Source organism: Oncorhynchus masou, chromosome 11 (assembly GCF_036934945.1).
Source record: "Oncorhynchus masou masou isolate Uvic2021 chromosome 11, UVic_Omas_1.1, whole genome shotgun sequence".
NCBI lineage: Eukaryota > Metazoa > Chordata > Actinopteri > Salmoniformes > Salmonidae > Oncorhynchus > Oncorhynchus masou.
Window position 1 is genome coordinate 36487223 of NC_088222.1, and position 16903 is coordinate 36504125.

The following is a 16903-nucleotide window of genomic DNA, read 5'->3' on the forward strand; positions in this document are numbered from 1 at the left end:
CATTCACCCTCTGAATGGCACACACACACAACCCATGTCAAGGTTTCAAAATCAATCTTTAACCGGTCTCCTCCCTTTCATCTACACAAATTGAAGTGGATTTAAAAAGTGACATTAATAAGGGATCATAGCTTTCTCCTGGATTTACCTGGTCAGTCTGTCATGGAAAGACCAGGTGCCCTTAAGGTTTTTTACACTCAGTGTAGATATCGATTGAGACATGACATGTAGAATTTTCATATTTTAGTATATGCTTTCATATTAAATTCTACATTCCTGTTCTTTTTCAAAGATTTCTCACAAAAATCTCTGAAATGTCAATGGAGCACTGAGTGTATACCAAGGTTTTTATTTTCAAAGCTTATACATTTAATTCAGCTCGTGTCATGCTATTTTTGCAACCTGCAGAAACAACTTTCGACCTCATGCTACATTAGCTACCAGTAGCCACGAAAAAAGGGCAGTTTTCCGAAGAAGAAAAACACGCAGTATTTCAATTATCTCTATGGAGCAGTGTGGATAAAGATAACATTTGGAGTACAGTGGCATATCCCATTCTTATATTGAGATAAGTTTTCAGACCCATATCTTGCACCGGCTCCACGGTGTCTTAATGTAACCATGATGCGTTCCGACCTCCAAGCAGATCAGTGTAAAGAAGCGTAATGGTAGGGTCGGTATCTTCTGGCAACTTTGCCAGCAGCTACAGTAGGCTACACACCACTGTTTGAGTTGAGCGCTGCTGTGGTGCGCATTATAGACTACTTAATTAATTCCCTTCATCTGAACATCGGTGTGTCAGCAACAATCATCCATGTCAGTGCACACATTTATTTGGGAATATATTTCGTAGACCAGACATGCTTCTGTATTAGGCCATGTCATCTCCCATCCCTTCAGAGATTTTTTTATTGCAGATCTACACTGATCTCAAAAACAACCTCTCCAGAATCCATGACAGAAATCATATGAGACGGAGAACTTTAACCCCTGTTTCCGCCATTGAGCACAATCCAAGAGCAGCCACCCACAGAAGGGTCCAAAGGTTGGGGAGGGAGTAGGCTTTTATTGCCTTTCTCCCTAGGGATAATCAATATTAGGCTATAAAACAACATCACTAGCTTTTCGTTAGTCACTATATGGGCAGTCAGAATAAGCCCACTAAACACACCTATTACACAGTCAAGGCATTGCTATAGAAGTTTTGAAACAAACAAATACAATATAAATCCTCTAAGATCAGTCCAAACCTCACGTCTCTATCATAATTCGCTCAAAAGTTATTGGAGTTTATTTTTTTACCCTTGTAGGATAACCAGAATTAGGATAACTAAATCAATGGCCAGATAAAAACATTTTTTGTAAAAAAAAAACTGGAAAATTGCATCTTGTCTGCTAGGCTGGATTCTGTGCAAGAATTAAGGTAAATTAAACAAAGTATGGTAAATAATAAGTATAAAAAGTAGTCTCTGAAAGTAACAGCCCATTGATATTGTGAATGGCTGTGACACACTGATGACACGGTGGAGGTGGAGTAGGCTAATGACAGAGACAGCACGGCCTACCGCCAGGTGTTGTGTAACTCACTCCCTGGAGCAGGCTTACCAGTATGGTGGGATTTCATCCTACCTGCTGACTGACACAGCACAGGACGCTACAGATATGAGCAGAGGTTTACTATAAATAATGGCGGGCCTGGGAGGCAACGCAACAGAGCCAGGCTGGCTGGCATGTTGTATGTTTACTGCAGTCAATTTGTTTAGGCTACATTAATCATATCTTACCATGATATTAATATGATGTCCAAACATATCCATTTGTCTTGCACAGAATTGCATTCATGACAACCACCGATAAAATAGCTCAGTATATGTATTACAGATCTGGCATAGGGAAATCATGACAAGTATTATGTCATGTTCTTATGGTTCTGCAATAGGACTACTGGTAAGGGCTGTCTTTTAAAGACCGGGAACTATATGTAGCCTACATCACTGTGGCTGAAGAGAGTTGAAGACCCACCTACTCCAGTAGACCAGCGTGCCCCCAAACCGCATGACTGTCCCATCACTGTTGTGTTCCCTCTGGAGCGCTCCTGCCTGGAGCCAAGCACACAACGTGTCCACTAAAAACATGCTAGTGAGCAGCATAGTAAAAGGATATGCCTTGGCGTGAAGCTGTGTACACTCCTTTCCTTCCTTACACAAGGAGTGTGACTCAGCTCTGAATAACGTACTATGATTAATGTCTGATGGCAGTATGGAATCTGCTCTCTTTTAGTCTTTAACTTGAGTGATGATCACAGGCTAATTTATCACAGAAAAGGCCTGACTAACTGGATTTATGTCTACTCAATACACTTAGCTGTGATGGATTGCTGGAGTAAAAAGCATATACGCTCGGCCTTGGTCCTGTTATAGAGAGCAAAGCAGCAATCCAATTTGTACTGCAGCTATATTCATTTTCATCAGCTGTCTTCTCCCCCTCTTTCAATCAAAAATATTAACTCAATTAACCTAGCTGTTGTATAAACTATGATAGACAAAATTAGATTTTCTTTCCCAGAAAATCACATTGTAGGATTTTTAATGAATTTATTTGCAAATTATGGTGGAAAATAAGGGAGATTCTGACGTCACGCACATAAAAAAACTCACCCTGGATGAGACCGTTAGAGATATTTGGAACTCACGCGTGAAAAGGTAAAGCTTGTTTTGATGCATAAACTGGCAATTTTATATTTTTGACTGATGTTTTGACTGTCTGTTTGTTTCAGATCTGCAAAGTAGCTAAAATGCTGTCAGTTCCACTTTAACAGCAAATACATTAAAACCAATAGATAGTCATAGCGCTGACTTCATCCACATGTTCCTATGGAAAACTCCCGATAGCGCGTGAAGCCAGAAGTATTTGAATTTGAAGCTCACCGTGGGGCTTCAATGCCATACAACTCTCCTTACATGGCCTCCACCTGCTCTTAAATACAAGTAAAACTAAACGCATGCTCTTCAACCGATCTCTGCCTGCATCTGCCCGCCTGTCCAGCAACACTACTCTGGACGGTTCGGACTTAGAATATGTGGACAATTGCAAATACCTAGGTGTCTGGTTAGACTGTAAACTCTCCTTCCAGACTCACATCAAACATCTCCAATCCAAAGTTAAATCTAGAATTGGCTTCCTATTTCGCAACAAAGCATCCTTCACTCATGCTGCCAATCATACGCTCGTAAAACTGACTATCCTAACGATCCTCGACTTCGGCAATGTCATTTACAAAATAGCCTCCAATACCCTACTCAATAAATTGGATGCAGTCTATCACAGTGCCATGCGTTTTGTCACCAAAGCCCCATATACCACCCACTACTGCGACCTCTACGCTCTCGTTGGCTGGCCCTCGGTTCATACTCGTCGCCAAACCCACTGGCTTCAGGTCATCTACAAAACCCTGCTAGGTAAAGCCCCCCTTATCTCAGCTCGCTGGTCACCATAGCAGCACCCACCGGTAGCACGCGTTCCAGCAGGTATATCTCTCTGGTCACCTCCAAAAGCAATTCTTCCTTTGGCCACCTCTCCTTCCAGTTCTCTGCTGCCAATGACTGGAACGAACTACAAACATCTCTGAAACTGGAAACACTTATCTCCCTCACTAGCTTTAAGCAGCTCACATATTACTGTACCTGTACATAGCCCATCTATAATTTAGGCCAAACAACTACCTTTTCCCCTACTGTATTTATTTATTTTGCTCCTTTGCACCCCATTATTTTTATTTCTGCTTTGCACATTCTTCCACTGCAAATCTACCATTCCAGTGTTTTACTTGCTATATTGTATTTACTTCGCCACAATGGCTTTTTTTTTGCCTTTACCTCCCTTATCTCACTTCATTTGCTCACATCGTATATAGACTTATTTTTCTACTGTATTATTGACTGTATGTTTGTTTTACTCCGTGTTGTTGTATGTGTCGAACTGCTTTGCTTTATCTTGGCCAGGTCGCAATTGTAAATGAGAACTTGTTCTCAACTAGCCTACCTGGTTAAATAAAGGTGAAATAAAAAATGTAAAAAAGAAATGGGACTGAATGGCACAAAAAAATCACGAAGGAACTTGGTGAAAGTGAATAACTAGCAAAGTATCATGGTCAATGTAGTCATTTTCATCCTGCCTGAGAGAGTCAACCTTAATGTCTATGGAGCCTCCCCGTAGCCTGTCAGCCCATGATTGGTCTGTGTCAGCACGTGGTCATGCCTGTGCAACGACAAATGTAGTAGTCAGAATGGATCACTATTTAATTAAATATCTCAATTGTATATAGCCTCTCTACTGTAATAGCCCGTATATAGTCTACTGTTATTTTATTGTTGCTCTTTAATTAGAAAAATAACATACGTGTATATATATATTTTTTTAACTTTAGTTTATATTAGTAAATGATTTAACTGCTTTGTTGGTTAAGGGCTTGCAAGTAACCATTTCACTGTGGTATTCGGCGCATGTGACAAATATAATTTTATTTGTAGCTAACTTTAAAACAATTCAATGTGGGGATCAATCTTGATCATAATAAACTAACACAAAACGTCAGTCTAAATATATTTTAGGCTGTTCTGGCGATTTGGCATTTACATAGGCTTTCTAGGGCAGACCAGAGCTTTTGGTATGGTTAGGTTGCTACACAGTAGATGACCAGTAGAGCTCGTGACTTCACTTTCCAAATCGGTCACTGGGGGCCTGAACATCTTCATACACCTCATCCTGACAAACTCTTCCCCAAAACCACATGCTAAGCATATCCATACACATCACGTGTTGTCGGGTGTCTTCCTGATCTAGGCTAACTTTTTCATTGAACAATACAGTATCATTTTATCTGCTTGGTAATGCAACATACAGGCTCTGCAAAGGTATTATTTTGCTTGCAACCGTTTCCCCATGATCTGCAGAATTATAGTCGAAAGCAGAAAAACGTTCAGTTCTGTTACACACACGCTCACCACTGGGACCAACCAAAACGTCACAGTTGGATGTTTAGGTGACCAGCCATAATTACAGTGATGACAGGATATGCTGTGGATGCGGTTGACCAGAAGGCCCACCCACTGTCATGCCGGAGGTCACTGGGATCTGAGACTGCAACACCCTGATTGTCTCAGACAGCTCACTGACCCCTTCTGTGTGACCTCTGATTGGTTCAGACAGCTTAGTTCCCTCACTGTGCTGCATCCTTCCTGTGGTAGTGGCACTAGTCATCTTTTGGGGAGTAGATTTGACCAACATTGACATGTCCTGCTGGAGATATACCTATGATGAAAATTACAGGCCTCATCTTTTTAAGTGGGAGAACTTGCACAATTGGTGGCTGACAAAATACTTTTTTGCCCCACTGTATCTACATAAGTGTACAGAAGCCCATTACCAGCAACCATCACTCCTGTGTTCCAATGGTACGTTGTGTTAACTAATCCAAGTTTATCATTTTAAAAGGCTAATTGATCATTAGAAAATTGCAGAAGGGTCATGTTAGCACAACTGAAAACTGTTGTGCTAGTTAAAGAAGCAATAAAACTGGCCTTCTTTAGACTAGTTGAGTATCTGGAGCATCAGCATTTGTGGGTTCGATTACAGGCTCAAAATGGCTAGAAAAAAAGCCCTTCTGAAACTTGTCAGTCTATTCTTGTTCTGAGAAATGAAGGCTATCCCATGCGAGAAATTGGGTTAGGGTTAAGAAACTGAAGATCTGGTACAACGTGGTGTACTACTCCATTCACAGAACAGCGCAAACTGCCTCTAACCAGAATAGAAAGAGGAGTGGGAGGCCCTGGTGCACAACTGAGCAAGTACATTAGAGTGCATCTTGCATAGAATGTAATGGACACATATGTGTGTAAAATACTTTTTTGAAGGTTGTACTGATTATGATGAGCTAATGCTAAGCTATTTGCCAGCTATGTGTGGTGCAATGTTTGTTGACATTATGCAATGCATTCTGGGTGTCACGTAAACGTCTGTCAGACCAAAGATGTTATAACAAAATGAGGTGAAAGGATGATTCACTCATCTTTCGAGTAAACTTCCGGAAGTGAATGAAAGGAATACAATAATGGTAAACGACACACCCACTTCAACATGCATACTACAAATAGACCATACTCATCTTGCCTCCTCTTCTTATCTTTGGTTGACACACAAAAACAACAAAAAACATGGTGGCTCACACAAACTACCCATCGTAGGATTACTTAAACATTTTGAAAGTGTTTTACTCAATTATTTTGATCAATGGTGAGCTCACCTTTGATGTGATTGATTGTAAATAGTAATTGCTTTAGCTAATTCATATTATGGTTTCTGTCAGCCGAGAGTTAGCTAAATATGACCACTTGTGTTAAGTCAATCTTTCCTCAGTTAGCGCTAGGACTAATGTAGACTACATTTTCCGGTTTGGATGATTGTGTCATGCTGTGCTACTTCTATGAATGTCTGAACATTGCATCCAAAAATAAACTGGTCACGTCCCGGACATACTATTGTAAGGACTGTGTTTGTGCAAAATGTTTCTGTGAAAAAACAGTGGCCAGCACGAACGCTGACTGTTGTGTCAATCAAAACAGTGCGTTCTAATTATGAGGCCACTGTGTTCTTGGTGACCTTCAATGTTGCAGAATTGTTTTGGTACCCTTCCCCAGATCTGTGCATCGACACAATCCTGTCTCGGCGCTCTACGGACAATTCCTTCAACCTCATGGCATGGTTCTTGCTCTGATTTGCACTGTCAACAGTGGGACTTTATATAGACAGGTGTGTGCCTTTCCAAATCATGTCCAATATATTGAATTTACCACACGTGGACTCCAATCAACTTGTAGAACCATCAAGGATGATCAATGGAAACAGGATGCACCTGAGTTCAATTTCTAGTCTCATAGAAAAGGGTCTGAATAGTTATGTAAATTAGGTATCTGTTTTTAATATTTTTGCAAAATGTCTAAAAACCTGTTTTCGCTTTGTCATTATGGGGTATTGTGTGTAGATTGATGAGGATTTTTATTTAACCAATCAATTTTAGAATAAGGCTGTAACGTAACAAAATGTGGAACAAGTCAAGGGGTGTGAATAATGCACTGTAGGTCATTCCCAAAGATTCTATGAATTTATGAAAGGGGTGTATATGAACAGATTCTAAAAAGATTTAATGTTGCTACAATGCTGTCAATTCCACTTTAAGGTGTATGAGGGTGTTGTTGTGTACTGTGAACGTGTTTCCATTGCAGATCTCACCACGGGAAATCGCCCCATAATCAGATAGACTAGATGCAGTGGTTTAACCGCTCAGAGCCCAATGGAAAATCGTAAGTCAGTGGAAAAGTGCTGTGGGTCAGACAAACTGCTGCCATTGAATTAGTGATGAGCAGATGAGCTGTGAGGTGAACTGACTCAAATACCCTACCTGCACTGCAGGTACCTCAACTTGCTGACATGTGGATTTTCACGGAATGAATGAGCTGTTTGGTCATAATAATAAACTTTTTCCCCAACAGGTAAAATTGTATCAGTTACCCAGAAGTAATTATCTTGCAAAAGTTTATCATATCCTGTTTTATTTTTTGGGGGGGGCACATTTTTTTTTTCTAAACATACATTTTTACGATATGAAATATTACATGTGGTCTGATAAAATGAAGAGATACATTGGTCACATTGAAAGATTTGGTTATGTGATGATGTCGTGTGTAGTTTTGGCATACAGTAAAATGTACGACAAGAGGGTCAGAACTCCTACAAGATATTGTATTTGTTGGACCTTTGCTACTCAGCTAAAACCATAGCTTTTTATTGATATCAAAACAAAACACTTTTAAAAATGAAAGCAAACTTGATGATAATGAGAGAGTGTTAAATGAATCGGGAGGGAGAGCAATAGAAACAGAGAGAGAAGGAAAGACAGAGTGAGTAAAAGAGTGAAGTCACCCCTCACTGGCCTGACCCACTTCAAAGCATTGCTTTGCTGGGTGAAAACTACTCTGTGAGCAAAGTGAACTTCAGACTGGCCAACTGCCCAGAAAACACAGTACAAAAGAAGGGTGTTTTGGGCGGGGGGCGGGCAGTGGCATCGCAGTGAAAATCTCACAGATACAATGGGTAGTGGACTGGGGCCGGGCAAAGAGATGACACTATTCACAATCCACTGACTGAGCCCCAAGCCTTGTCCGAGATTTGTTTGTGTTGTCTTGCCAACTACTATGGTCGATTGCTCATTTGGCATGACAATGACAATAGGATTTGGTAAGACAGCACAAACAGATCTGGGAGCAGACTACTGAGCCCTATCTAACGCCACAGGAATGAGGAGCCAGAGCAGGGAAAAGACTCTCCAGTGTCAGCTCGTCCTTTGAAACATGATTGAGCACCTTTTTACACCCCCTGGACCGAACTGGCACTAAACCTAAGCCTGAAAAACATCCCACTATCCCGCTCTACGTGACCCATTGGAGGGCCATTCACAATCCATCCACATTGCTGCCAAGTCTATTTCTGAGCACTGACATGACAGACTGCAGAAAATACGCTGATTTGTTTGTCAAGATAATCCACAGGTGATACAGGTGGAATCTCTTGTGGAAAGGAGACATCCCCTTTCTGATAGCTCTAAGACCAAAATAACCTGTCATTGGTTTCTCTTCTGGAGTCTTCTGAGGCCATTCTGAGTAATCAAATATATGTTTGAGGTAAATAGCTCCTCTGATTGCTTTCTTGTAGAAGAGTCAAACAGAGAGAAAGAGGGAGAGAACATGGGCCAATTCCTTCCCAAAGGAACAATCTACAATGTTGTTGGACATGGCATTTTAACCCTGGTACAGTGAAACCAGTGGTCTGGACTGACCAGGGCCATGTACCACAAAAGCTCTGCTGACAGGCTGACATTAACACGGAGCTAATCAAAGGATTCAACCACATACTCCTGGAGCCTTACGGTGCTGTAAATGGCAAAAAAAAAAGTTGGCTGTCATGTCAAATGCATTTTGCCTGTGTGATTTGTAGACCTATGTTCCCTCAAGGCAAGTTGGGCAACTCCAGTAGATAGCCTAGATTTCTATCCTTTAACACCTCACAGAGAACTTCAGATTTAAGATGCAGGCCAGGCATAGCCGCATAGAACACTACTCCTATCACAGCAGGCCAGGGCCAGACCAATCCTCCTCAGCTTCCTATCAGATCCTACCCTTCACAAGCAGAGCAAAGCCAATTATACCTTTACATACGGTACACTGGCCCATCTTTGGCAAATATGACAGACTGGGCTGGGGGGCTGTTTAGGAAAATCTGATATTGGCCTTATATCATTTAGATTTGCATCTAGCTTGCATCTCATCAACTGAGACAAGGGGCTGGGGCCCCTCCCTTTCTGTTAACCCCCCCCCCCCCCCACCCCCTTCAAGCCAAGGTCAGTGGAATATTCTATCTAAATTATTTCACACTAGATCCAAGGATGACACCATGATCCTTCTGCTGGACCTGCATCATGCACAGACCGCCACTCACACATTTTCTAGGAATCGGCTGAGCCCAAAGTGCAGCCACTCATAGATTAAATGACAGACACCCTCACTGACCTCCCAAACTCCCCCTGCCCTGAGCCACACTTAAACCAGTCTCAATGCATAGGATAAGTCCTGTGTGGTTCGTGGTACTGTTGGCAAGAGTGTGGCGCTAAAAATGTATGCCCTCACTGTACAGTAAATGTCCAGTTATATTGTCATGACTGCGAGTTGGATGCGTTTTTACCCAATTTCTCTGCTCAATCTTGAATCCTATTTGGCCAACCTGCTATCATGCTAAGTTTGTGCATGCCACAAAAAACCAAAAGTAATCTTACCGGTATAAATTGCTTGTCAGCCCGTGTGGGGAAAATGACAAGGTGTCGGGTGCTGAGGCTTTTGTTCCAACACAGATTTTTATAAATTGAGCTTTAGTTGCTTTGGATAAGTTAGTATGCTAAATGGCATATACAGTATTACATTAGAGTGCACTGTATGACATCTGTGGGTGCAACTGCAAACTAAAATCGACTGCTGAAGCATGGCAGGGCAAAGCAGGACAAATGCATCAATCTTTGTTGCTTAGGCTGAATCTATTTTCATTATTTACCAATCAAACTGACTGAGTCAAAAAACAAAATGTATTCTTAACATTATTATACATCATTTATTCATAAAAATAAAAAGGAAAGAGTATAATTTAGGAAATCTTTACACAAGTATTCCCACAAATAAAAAAAGAGATGTGATCGTGTGTTAATGCAATCAAGGTATGAAATTATTGTATTTGAAAATCGGCCCTCGGCTGAATCTACACTGAACAGAAATATAAAACTCAATATGCAACAACTTCAAAGATTTTACTGAGTTACAGTTCATAAGGAAATCAGTCAATTGAAATAAATAAATTAGGCCCTAACCTGTCGACTTCACTTGACTGGGAATACAGATATGCATCTGTTGGTAACAGATACCTTAAAAAAATAAAAAAAAAGTAGGAGCATGGATCAGAAAAACAGTCCGTATCTGGTGTGACCATCATTTGCCTCATGCAGCGCGACACATCTCCTTCACATAGAGTTGATCAGGCTGTTGATTGTGGCCTGTGGAATGTTGTCCCACTCCTTTTCACGTTGCGTTTACATTTTTGTTCAGTATAGTTGCTTACGCCTGGTCTAAGAAATAAATCACAATTGTCTTTCTGTGTAACACGCAAAGAGGACTGGGAAACAACAAAACAAACCCATAGCCCTGCCTGTGACACAACTAATCTAAATGCACTAGCCTAAATGTAGCCCAAGGCACTTTGCTTTTGTGAGACAGTCAAAGAGCTCCTGAATGTAAACGACCATTTAGCAAGGATAGTACATGCATACAATCCATGAATGCATAGGCTTGTTGCTAGTGAATCTTCTTAGTTAAGTCACTGAAACATAAGGTCTCAACCTACTATCATAGGATTTCATTAAGAGGCTATATTGATACACCTTGGTAATTACTATAGCATTATGCAAGGTAAGTGGTCACCACAGTCCTACTGTAGCTACATACAGTATGTGGGCCAGGAACAGATAGAGGGCTAAAAAAAACATGATTAGGCTACTTGCAGATCTGTGCCTGAGTCTTATGAGTTCGACTTGCATCTAGTATCAGTCTGTGCTCCATATAGCCTAACGTACCCAGTGGCAGATTTAGGTTTAGGCGACATGGGCAGCCACACGGGGCGGCAACTTGCTGGGAACTTGGCACCCGCACAAATAAAATCGGAATGGTGACATTTGCACGATTGGTTTTCGATTGCTCATTTGCACATCACGTCAGGGGGGTTCAATGCGAGTACGGGTTGTTAAATGTCAATGATCTCAGTATTTGACTGGCTGCTGCTTCTTGGAAGCCAAGTTGCTCCTATACCATCACTCCATTCCCGCAGGCAGCCCTTGGCAACCACACATCTACCTCCATCTCATTATACTCTCCTTTTCTGTTTTCAACCCCTTTTCTACCCTCTCAAAAACAATGTCCTTTACTGCTCTCTCTGCCTGTGTCAACTCCACTCATTCAGGCTTCAAAAAACGCAGCATTCTTGGGATATGGAGCCTACATTGTACTCATCACACCATTTTACCCAAGTAGAAAAAGAGCACCAAAGGAGGAAGTAGAGAAAAATTGAATGGCGATAGACACATGAAATTTGGTTCCCAAGTTCTGTTTCCAAGAACGTTTGTGAGAATTCTACAAAATAAGTTTCGCTTTCAGAAGACCTGAAAAGAACCGTTTAAGGATGTGATTTATGCGATGCACATTCTACATGGCGTTAGCAAGCTTGCTTGTTTACAACTGGCAAAAAGTTCCAACGAGACTCGCTGCGTCTCAAAACCTGGTACTCTGGTTCTGGATCTTGGGCTCGCTACTCACGCAGATCCAGGATTTGTTTCAGCCAGGGTTAGTTTGCATTTCACACATCCTTTATAACGCAGATCAGGGTACCAAACGCTCTAGGATCCAGACCATACAGAGATATGTGAAAGAGCCCTAGTTTACAACCCCGACTTTAAGTCAGAGCATACCTTTCTTGGCACTGTTACAGCCAGTCCCCAGTGTGGGCATCGCAGAGGGGGTACAATGCCAGCTCTGTCCCACCTTCCCTTCAGCTCAAACACAGACAACGCTCGGAAGTCTCATAAAAGTGACGCAGTCTGTTCCAGAGTTGGGGAGTTGAACGCTTGTCGCTCCGTCTTCACCCTCCACACAATCTGACATCCTTCCCTCACTTGGCCAAATATTTGGCCAACTAGAGCTGGCCTGTGGTTGTAAAAGTGCCATTGGAATCTTGTGAAAAAACCAAGTCTATTCTAATACAGAAAAAATATCCTATTGCGTAATGTATTTTTAACTATTTGTTTTGTGGTCAAGCAAGGTGTCAGAACTTGTCAATCAACAAAACTATCAAAAGGTAGTGACTTGTAGACTAATACTATGCAATAATACAATTATAATTTGTTGTAGCTAAGCAATGGAACAACTCCAAACTTTTCATAGTGGAGGGAGTCTTCTGAATGGAGGAGGGTAGGGCTGGTCTAGGCTATAGGTTGCAACTCCCTGTAATGGCTCAGTCACTGTACTAGTTTCTGATTAATCCAGAGGAACTAGGCTAAGTGTCTGTGCAGTTTTACAAATGTCATGGATTGGGGACCATTCTGCCCTAACCTGGATCAGTTACGATTGACATGAGAGAAGGCCATGTGATCAGCAAAATGGGTGGAGGTATAAAGAAGCCTGTTGCACAATCTGGATAGTACTGTGTGGGTTTGTAACACTGCAAACACAGTTCAGTAGTTTTACCAAATATTAATTTGTTTTAGAAGACAATGATACAATGTTGACAAGATATGCCACATCGGAAAGATAACGTGCATAACTGAACAAGATATAAATAATAGTGACTACTAGCTATATATTTAATAACTGGGAAATGTATTGAAAATGTTCTTTAAAAAAGGTGCAAGAAGATTTCATAGGAAACACCAGGACTGGAATTATTCTGTGAATAATGTTAAAAGCACCCTTTAGTAGGCTACGTTAAATGCAGTGAGCAATCGCTGTGATTAAACAAAAAAAACACCAGAAATATGACAGCAATTTGCATTACATCAATGTAACTCGCATGTAAAGATTGCGTAAAATATGTTTAATCGGTGACATTTCAATTTGCTAGTCCAACAAAGTCAATCACAAATGTGTATTTTTTATTGAAGGCTAGCTAACGCTAGCTACTGTATCATAGATATTCCAATGGGAAAAGATAGCTAGCAAGCCACTGTCAACTAGCTGCAAACTGGTCATTTGGCGCACATCAAACATTCGATGAACTGTTGTAGTTTACTACTATGAGTGATTACGACAGTTCTCACTTTTACATTGTTTTGTATTTGCTCACCTCTATCTTGTCAACATTCCTGGCACATCCGACAACCTTCATGCCGTGTTGGACAAGTGCCCGTGCAACAGCCGCTCCAATCCCGACCGAAGCTCCAGTCACTAGAGCTACTCTGCCTTTCCAGCGCTCCATTTCAATTAATTATTTAGCTATTACAAAGACTAGTTTTACAACTGGTGTAATAGGACGATAAATTTCGTTTACCTAGCTATGTCGGTTCAATAGTGACAATATACACAACAGATAATTGTGTTATATAGGGCGTGCTGTTACACCGTTCAACCCTCCCTAATCCTGTTTTCGCAGCATCCAGGAAAAGGCACCGTGCGGAAACCGAAATCCCTGCGCTCGGGATTAAATATTAAATGACAAACATTGCGCTATGTGTATTTGTTTGGTTGACGTTCCCTCCCGCTTGTTTATTTTACGACTCTTACATTTGCAGTCTTCAAACTCTCCTCAGTGGTGTAAAGTACTTAATTAAAACTACTTTAAAATACTACTTAAATAGTTTTTTCGGGGTTATCTGTATTTTACTATTTAAATTTTGGACAACTTTTTTATTTTACTCCACTACATTCCTAAAGGAAATAATGTACTTTGTACTCCATACATTTCCCTGCCACCCAAAAGTAGTTGTTACATTTTTAGTGTTCAGTAGGACAGGAAAATGGTCCAATTCACACACTTATCAAGAGAACATCCCCGATCATCCCTCTAATCTGGCAAAGTCATTAAACACACTTTGTTTGTGTATTATGCCTGAGTGTGGCTCTGGGTATCCATAAATAAATACAAACATGAACATCCTGCTGTTTTAATAAGTAATATGACATTTATACTTTTACGTTTCATACTTACGTATAAAGTGCATTCAGAAAGTATTCCGACCCTTTACTTTTCCCACATTTTGTTATGTTACAGCCTTATTCTAAAATTGATTAAATAAAACACAATTCTCATCAATCTACACACAATACCCCATAATGACGAATCGTAAACAGGTTTTAGATTTTCTTTGCAAATGTATTAAAAATAAAAAACACATACCTTATTTACATAAGTATTCAGACCCTTTACTATGAGACTAGAAATTGAGCTCAGGCACATCCTGTTTCCATTGATCATCCCTGTGATGTTTCTACATCTTGATTGGAGTTCACTTGTGGTCAATTCTATTTATTGGACATGATTTGGAAAGGCACAAACCTGTCTTTATCAGGGCCCACCGTTGACAGTGCATGTCAGAGCAAAAGGTCAAAGGAATTGTCCATAGATCTGGGGAAGGGTACTAAAAAATGTCTGCAGCATTGAAGGTCCCCAAGAACACAGTGGCCTCCATCATTCTTAAATGGAAGAAGTTTGGAACCACCAAGACTCTTCCTAAAGCTAGCTGCCCGGCCAAACTGAGCAATCGGGGGGGAAGGGCCTTGGTCAGGGAGGTGACCAAGAACCCGATCGTCACTCTGACAGAGCTCCAGAGTTCCTCTGTGGAGATGGGAGAACCTTCCAGAAGGACAACTTTCTCTGCAGTACTTCACCAATCAGGCATTTATGGTAGAGTGGCCAGACGGAAACCACTCCTCAGTAAAAGGCACATGACAGACCGCTTGGAGTTTGCCAAAAGGCACCTAAAAGACTCTCAGACCATGAGAAACAAGATTATCTGGTCTGACAAAACCAAGATGAATGCCAAGCGTCACGTCTGGAGGAAACCTGGCACCCCCCTTATGGTGAAGCATGGTGGTGACAGCATCATGCTGTCGGGATGTTTTTCAGCGGCAGGGATTGGGAGACTAGTCAGGATTGAGGGAAAGATGAACAGAACAAAGAAAATGTCAGAAAACACAACAGCTAGCTGGTCTGCACACGCTCTGAGGGTACGGCTAGGGAGCCTCCTGGGCCGGCAGACTTCTGAGGGTACGGCTAGGGAGCCTCCTGGGCCGGCAGACTTCTGAGGGTACGGCTAGGGAGCCTCCTGGGCCGGCAGACTTCTGAGGGTACGGCTAGGGAGCCTCCTGGGCCTGCAGACTTCTGAGGGTACGGCTAGGGAGCCTCCTGGGCTGGCAGACTTCTGAGGGTACGGCTAGGGAGCCTCCTGGGCCGGCAGACTTCTGAGGGTACGGCTAGGGAGCCTCCTGGGCCGGCAGACTTCTGAGGGTACGGCTAGGGAGCCTCCTGGGCCGGCAGACTTCTGAGGGTACGGCTAGGGAGCCTCCTGGGCCGGCAGACTTCTGAGGGTACGGGCTAGGGAGCCTCCTGGGCCGGCAGACTTCTGAGGGTACGGCTAGGGAGCCTCCTGGGCCGGCAGACTTCTGAGGGTACGGCTAGGGAGCCTCCTGGGCCGGCAGACTTCTGAGGGTACGGCTAGGGAGCCTCCTGGGCCGGCAGACTTCTGAGGGTACGGCTAGGGAGCCTCCTGGGCCGGCAGACTTCTGAGGGTACGGCTAGGGAGCCTCCTGGGCCGGCAGACTTCTGAGGGTACGGCTAGGGAGCCTCCTGGGCCGGCAGACTTGTGAGGGTTAACAGTTCAGAAATGGCACTTTACCCGATCTCTAGTTTTATGTTTGTGTGTATGTGTGCATGTCATATCACCACCTTCCGGAGACACCTGAAACCCCACCTCTTCAAGGAATACCTAGGATAGGATAAAGCAATCCTTCTCACCCCCCCCCTTAAATGATTTAGATGCACTATTGTAAAGTGGCTGTTCCACTGATGTCAGAAGGTGAATTCACCAATTTGTAAGTCGCTCTGGATAAGAGCGTCTGCTAAATGACTTAAATGTAAATGTAAATGTAATATAAATGTCTGTCTGTCTGTAAGATGAACATTCATCCATACCTTACTTTTGCCAACTAATCAACACAACTCTGAGTATCTCCAAATGTTAATGCAAATATTGTCATGTTTTTCACATGTATTTTAACTTGAATGTTTTGTTGTCCATTTATCAATGCAATATCCATGTATTTCAGTTTCTATGTGAGCATAAAAAAACACTAACTTGTTTGTTTGTCTGTCTTTGTCTGTTTTAGGAGAGCTGAATTATTTACTAGATCAGTTCACTCCATATTCCTCCTTACCTGAGTGAAATATTCGCCATGTTTACATGCACAGGATTAATCATATATTCAATTGATTATGGCAGTAGGCAGATTATGCAATAGTCATGTAAACACCTTACTCTGTTAATCTTAAATCAGTGTAAAGTCAAAATCAGGTAAACACCTTATTTGGAGTTCCAGCTGTGTATTTGATCTGCTCATGTGCCAGCACCATTAGCGCATCCCTCATTCTTTAGCGCGAGTTGTGAACAATTTAACATACGCGTTTTAGAAATAGTTTTCACTTGATATGTCCGAACTCAGAATCAAATATAGTTCTCAAATAACATGGTTGCTGTTATGTTTATTGTTAT

The 16903-nt window shown here is 41.9% G+C and overlaps 1 protein-coding gene across 1 annotated transcript in view; it reads right to left on the reverse strand.

Moving 5' to 3' along the window:
* The window catches only part of LOC135548620 (dehydrogenase/reductase SDR family member 11), a 49809-nt gene extending 35996 nt beyond the window's left edge, over positions 1 to 13813 (reverse strand). Inside the window, exon 1 of the mRNA XM_064978418.1 lies at positions 13483 to 13813. Coding sequence (XP_064834490.1) covers positions 13483 to 13614 — 132 coding nt within the window. The 5' untranslated portion in view covers positions 13615 to 13813. The remainder of the gene's footprint in view (positions 1 to 13482) is intronic.
* Between the last annotated feature and the right edge of the window lie 3090 nt (positions 13814 to 16903).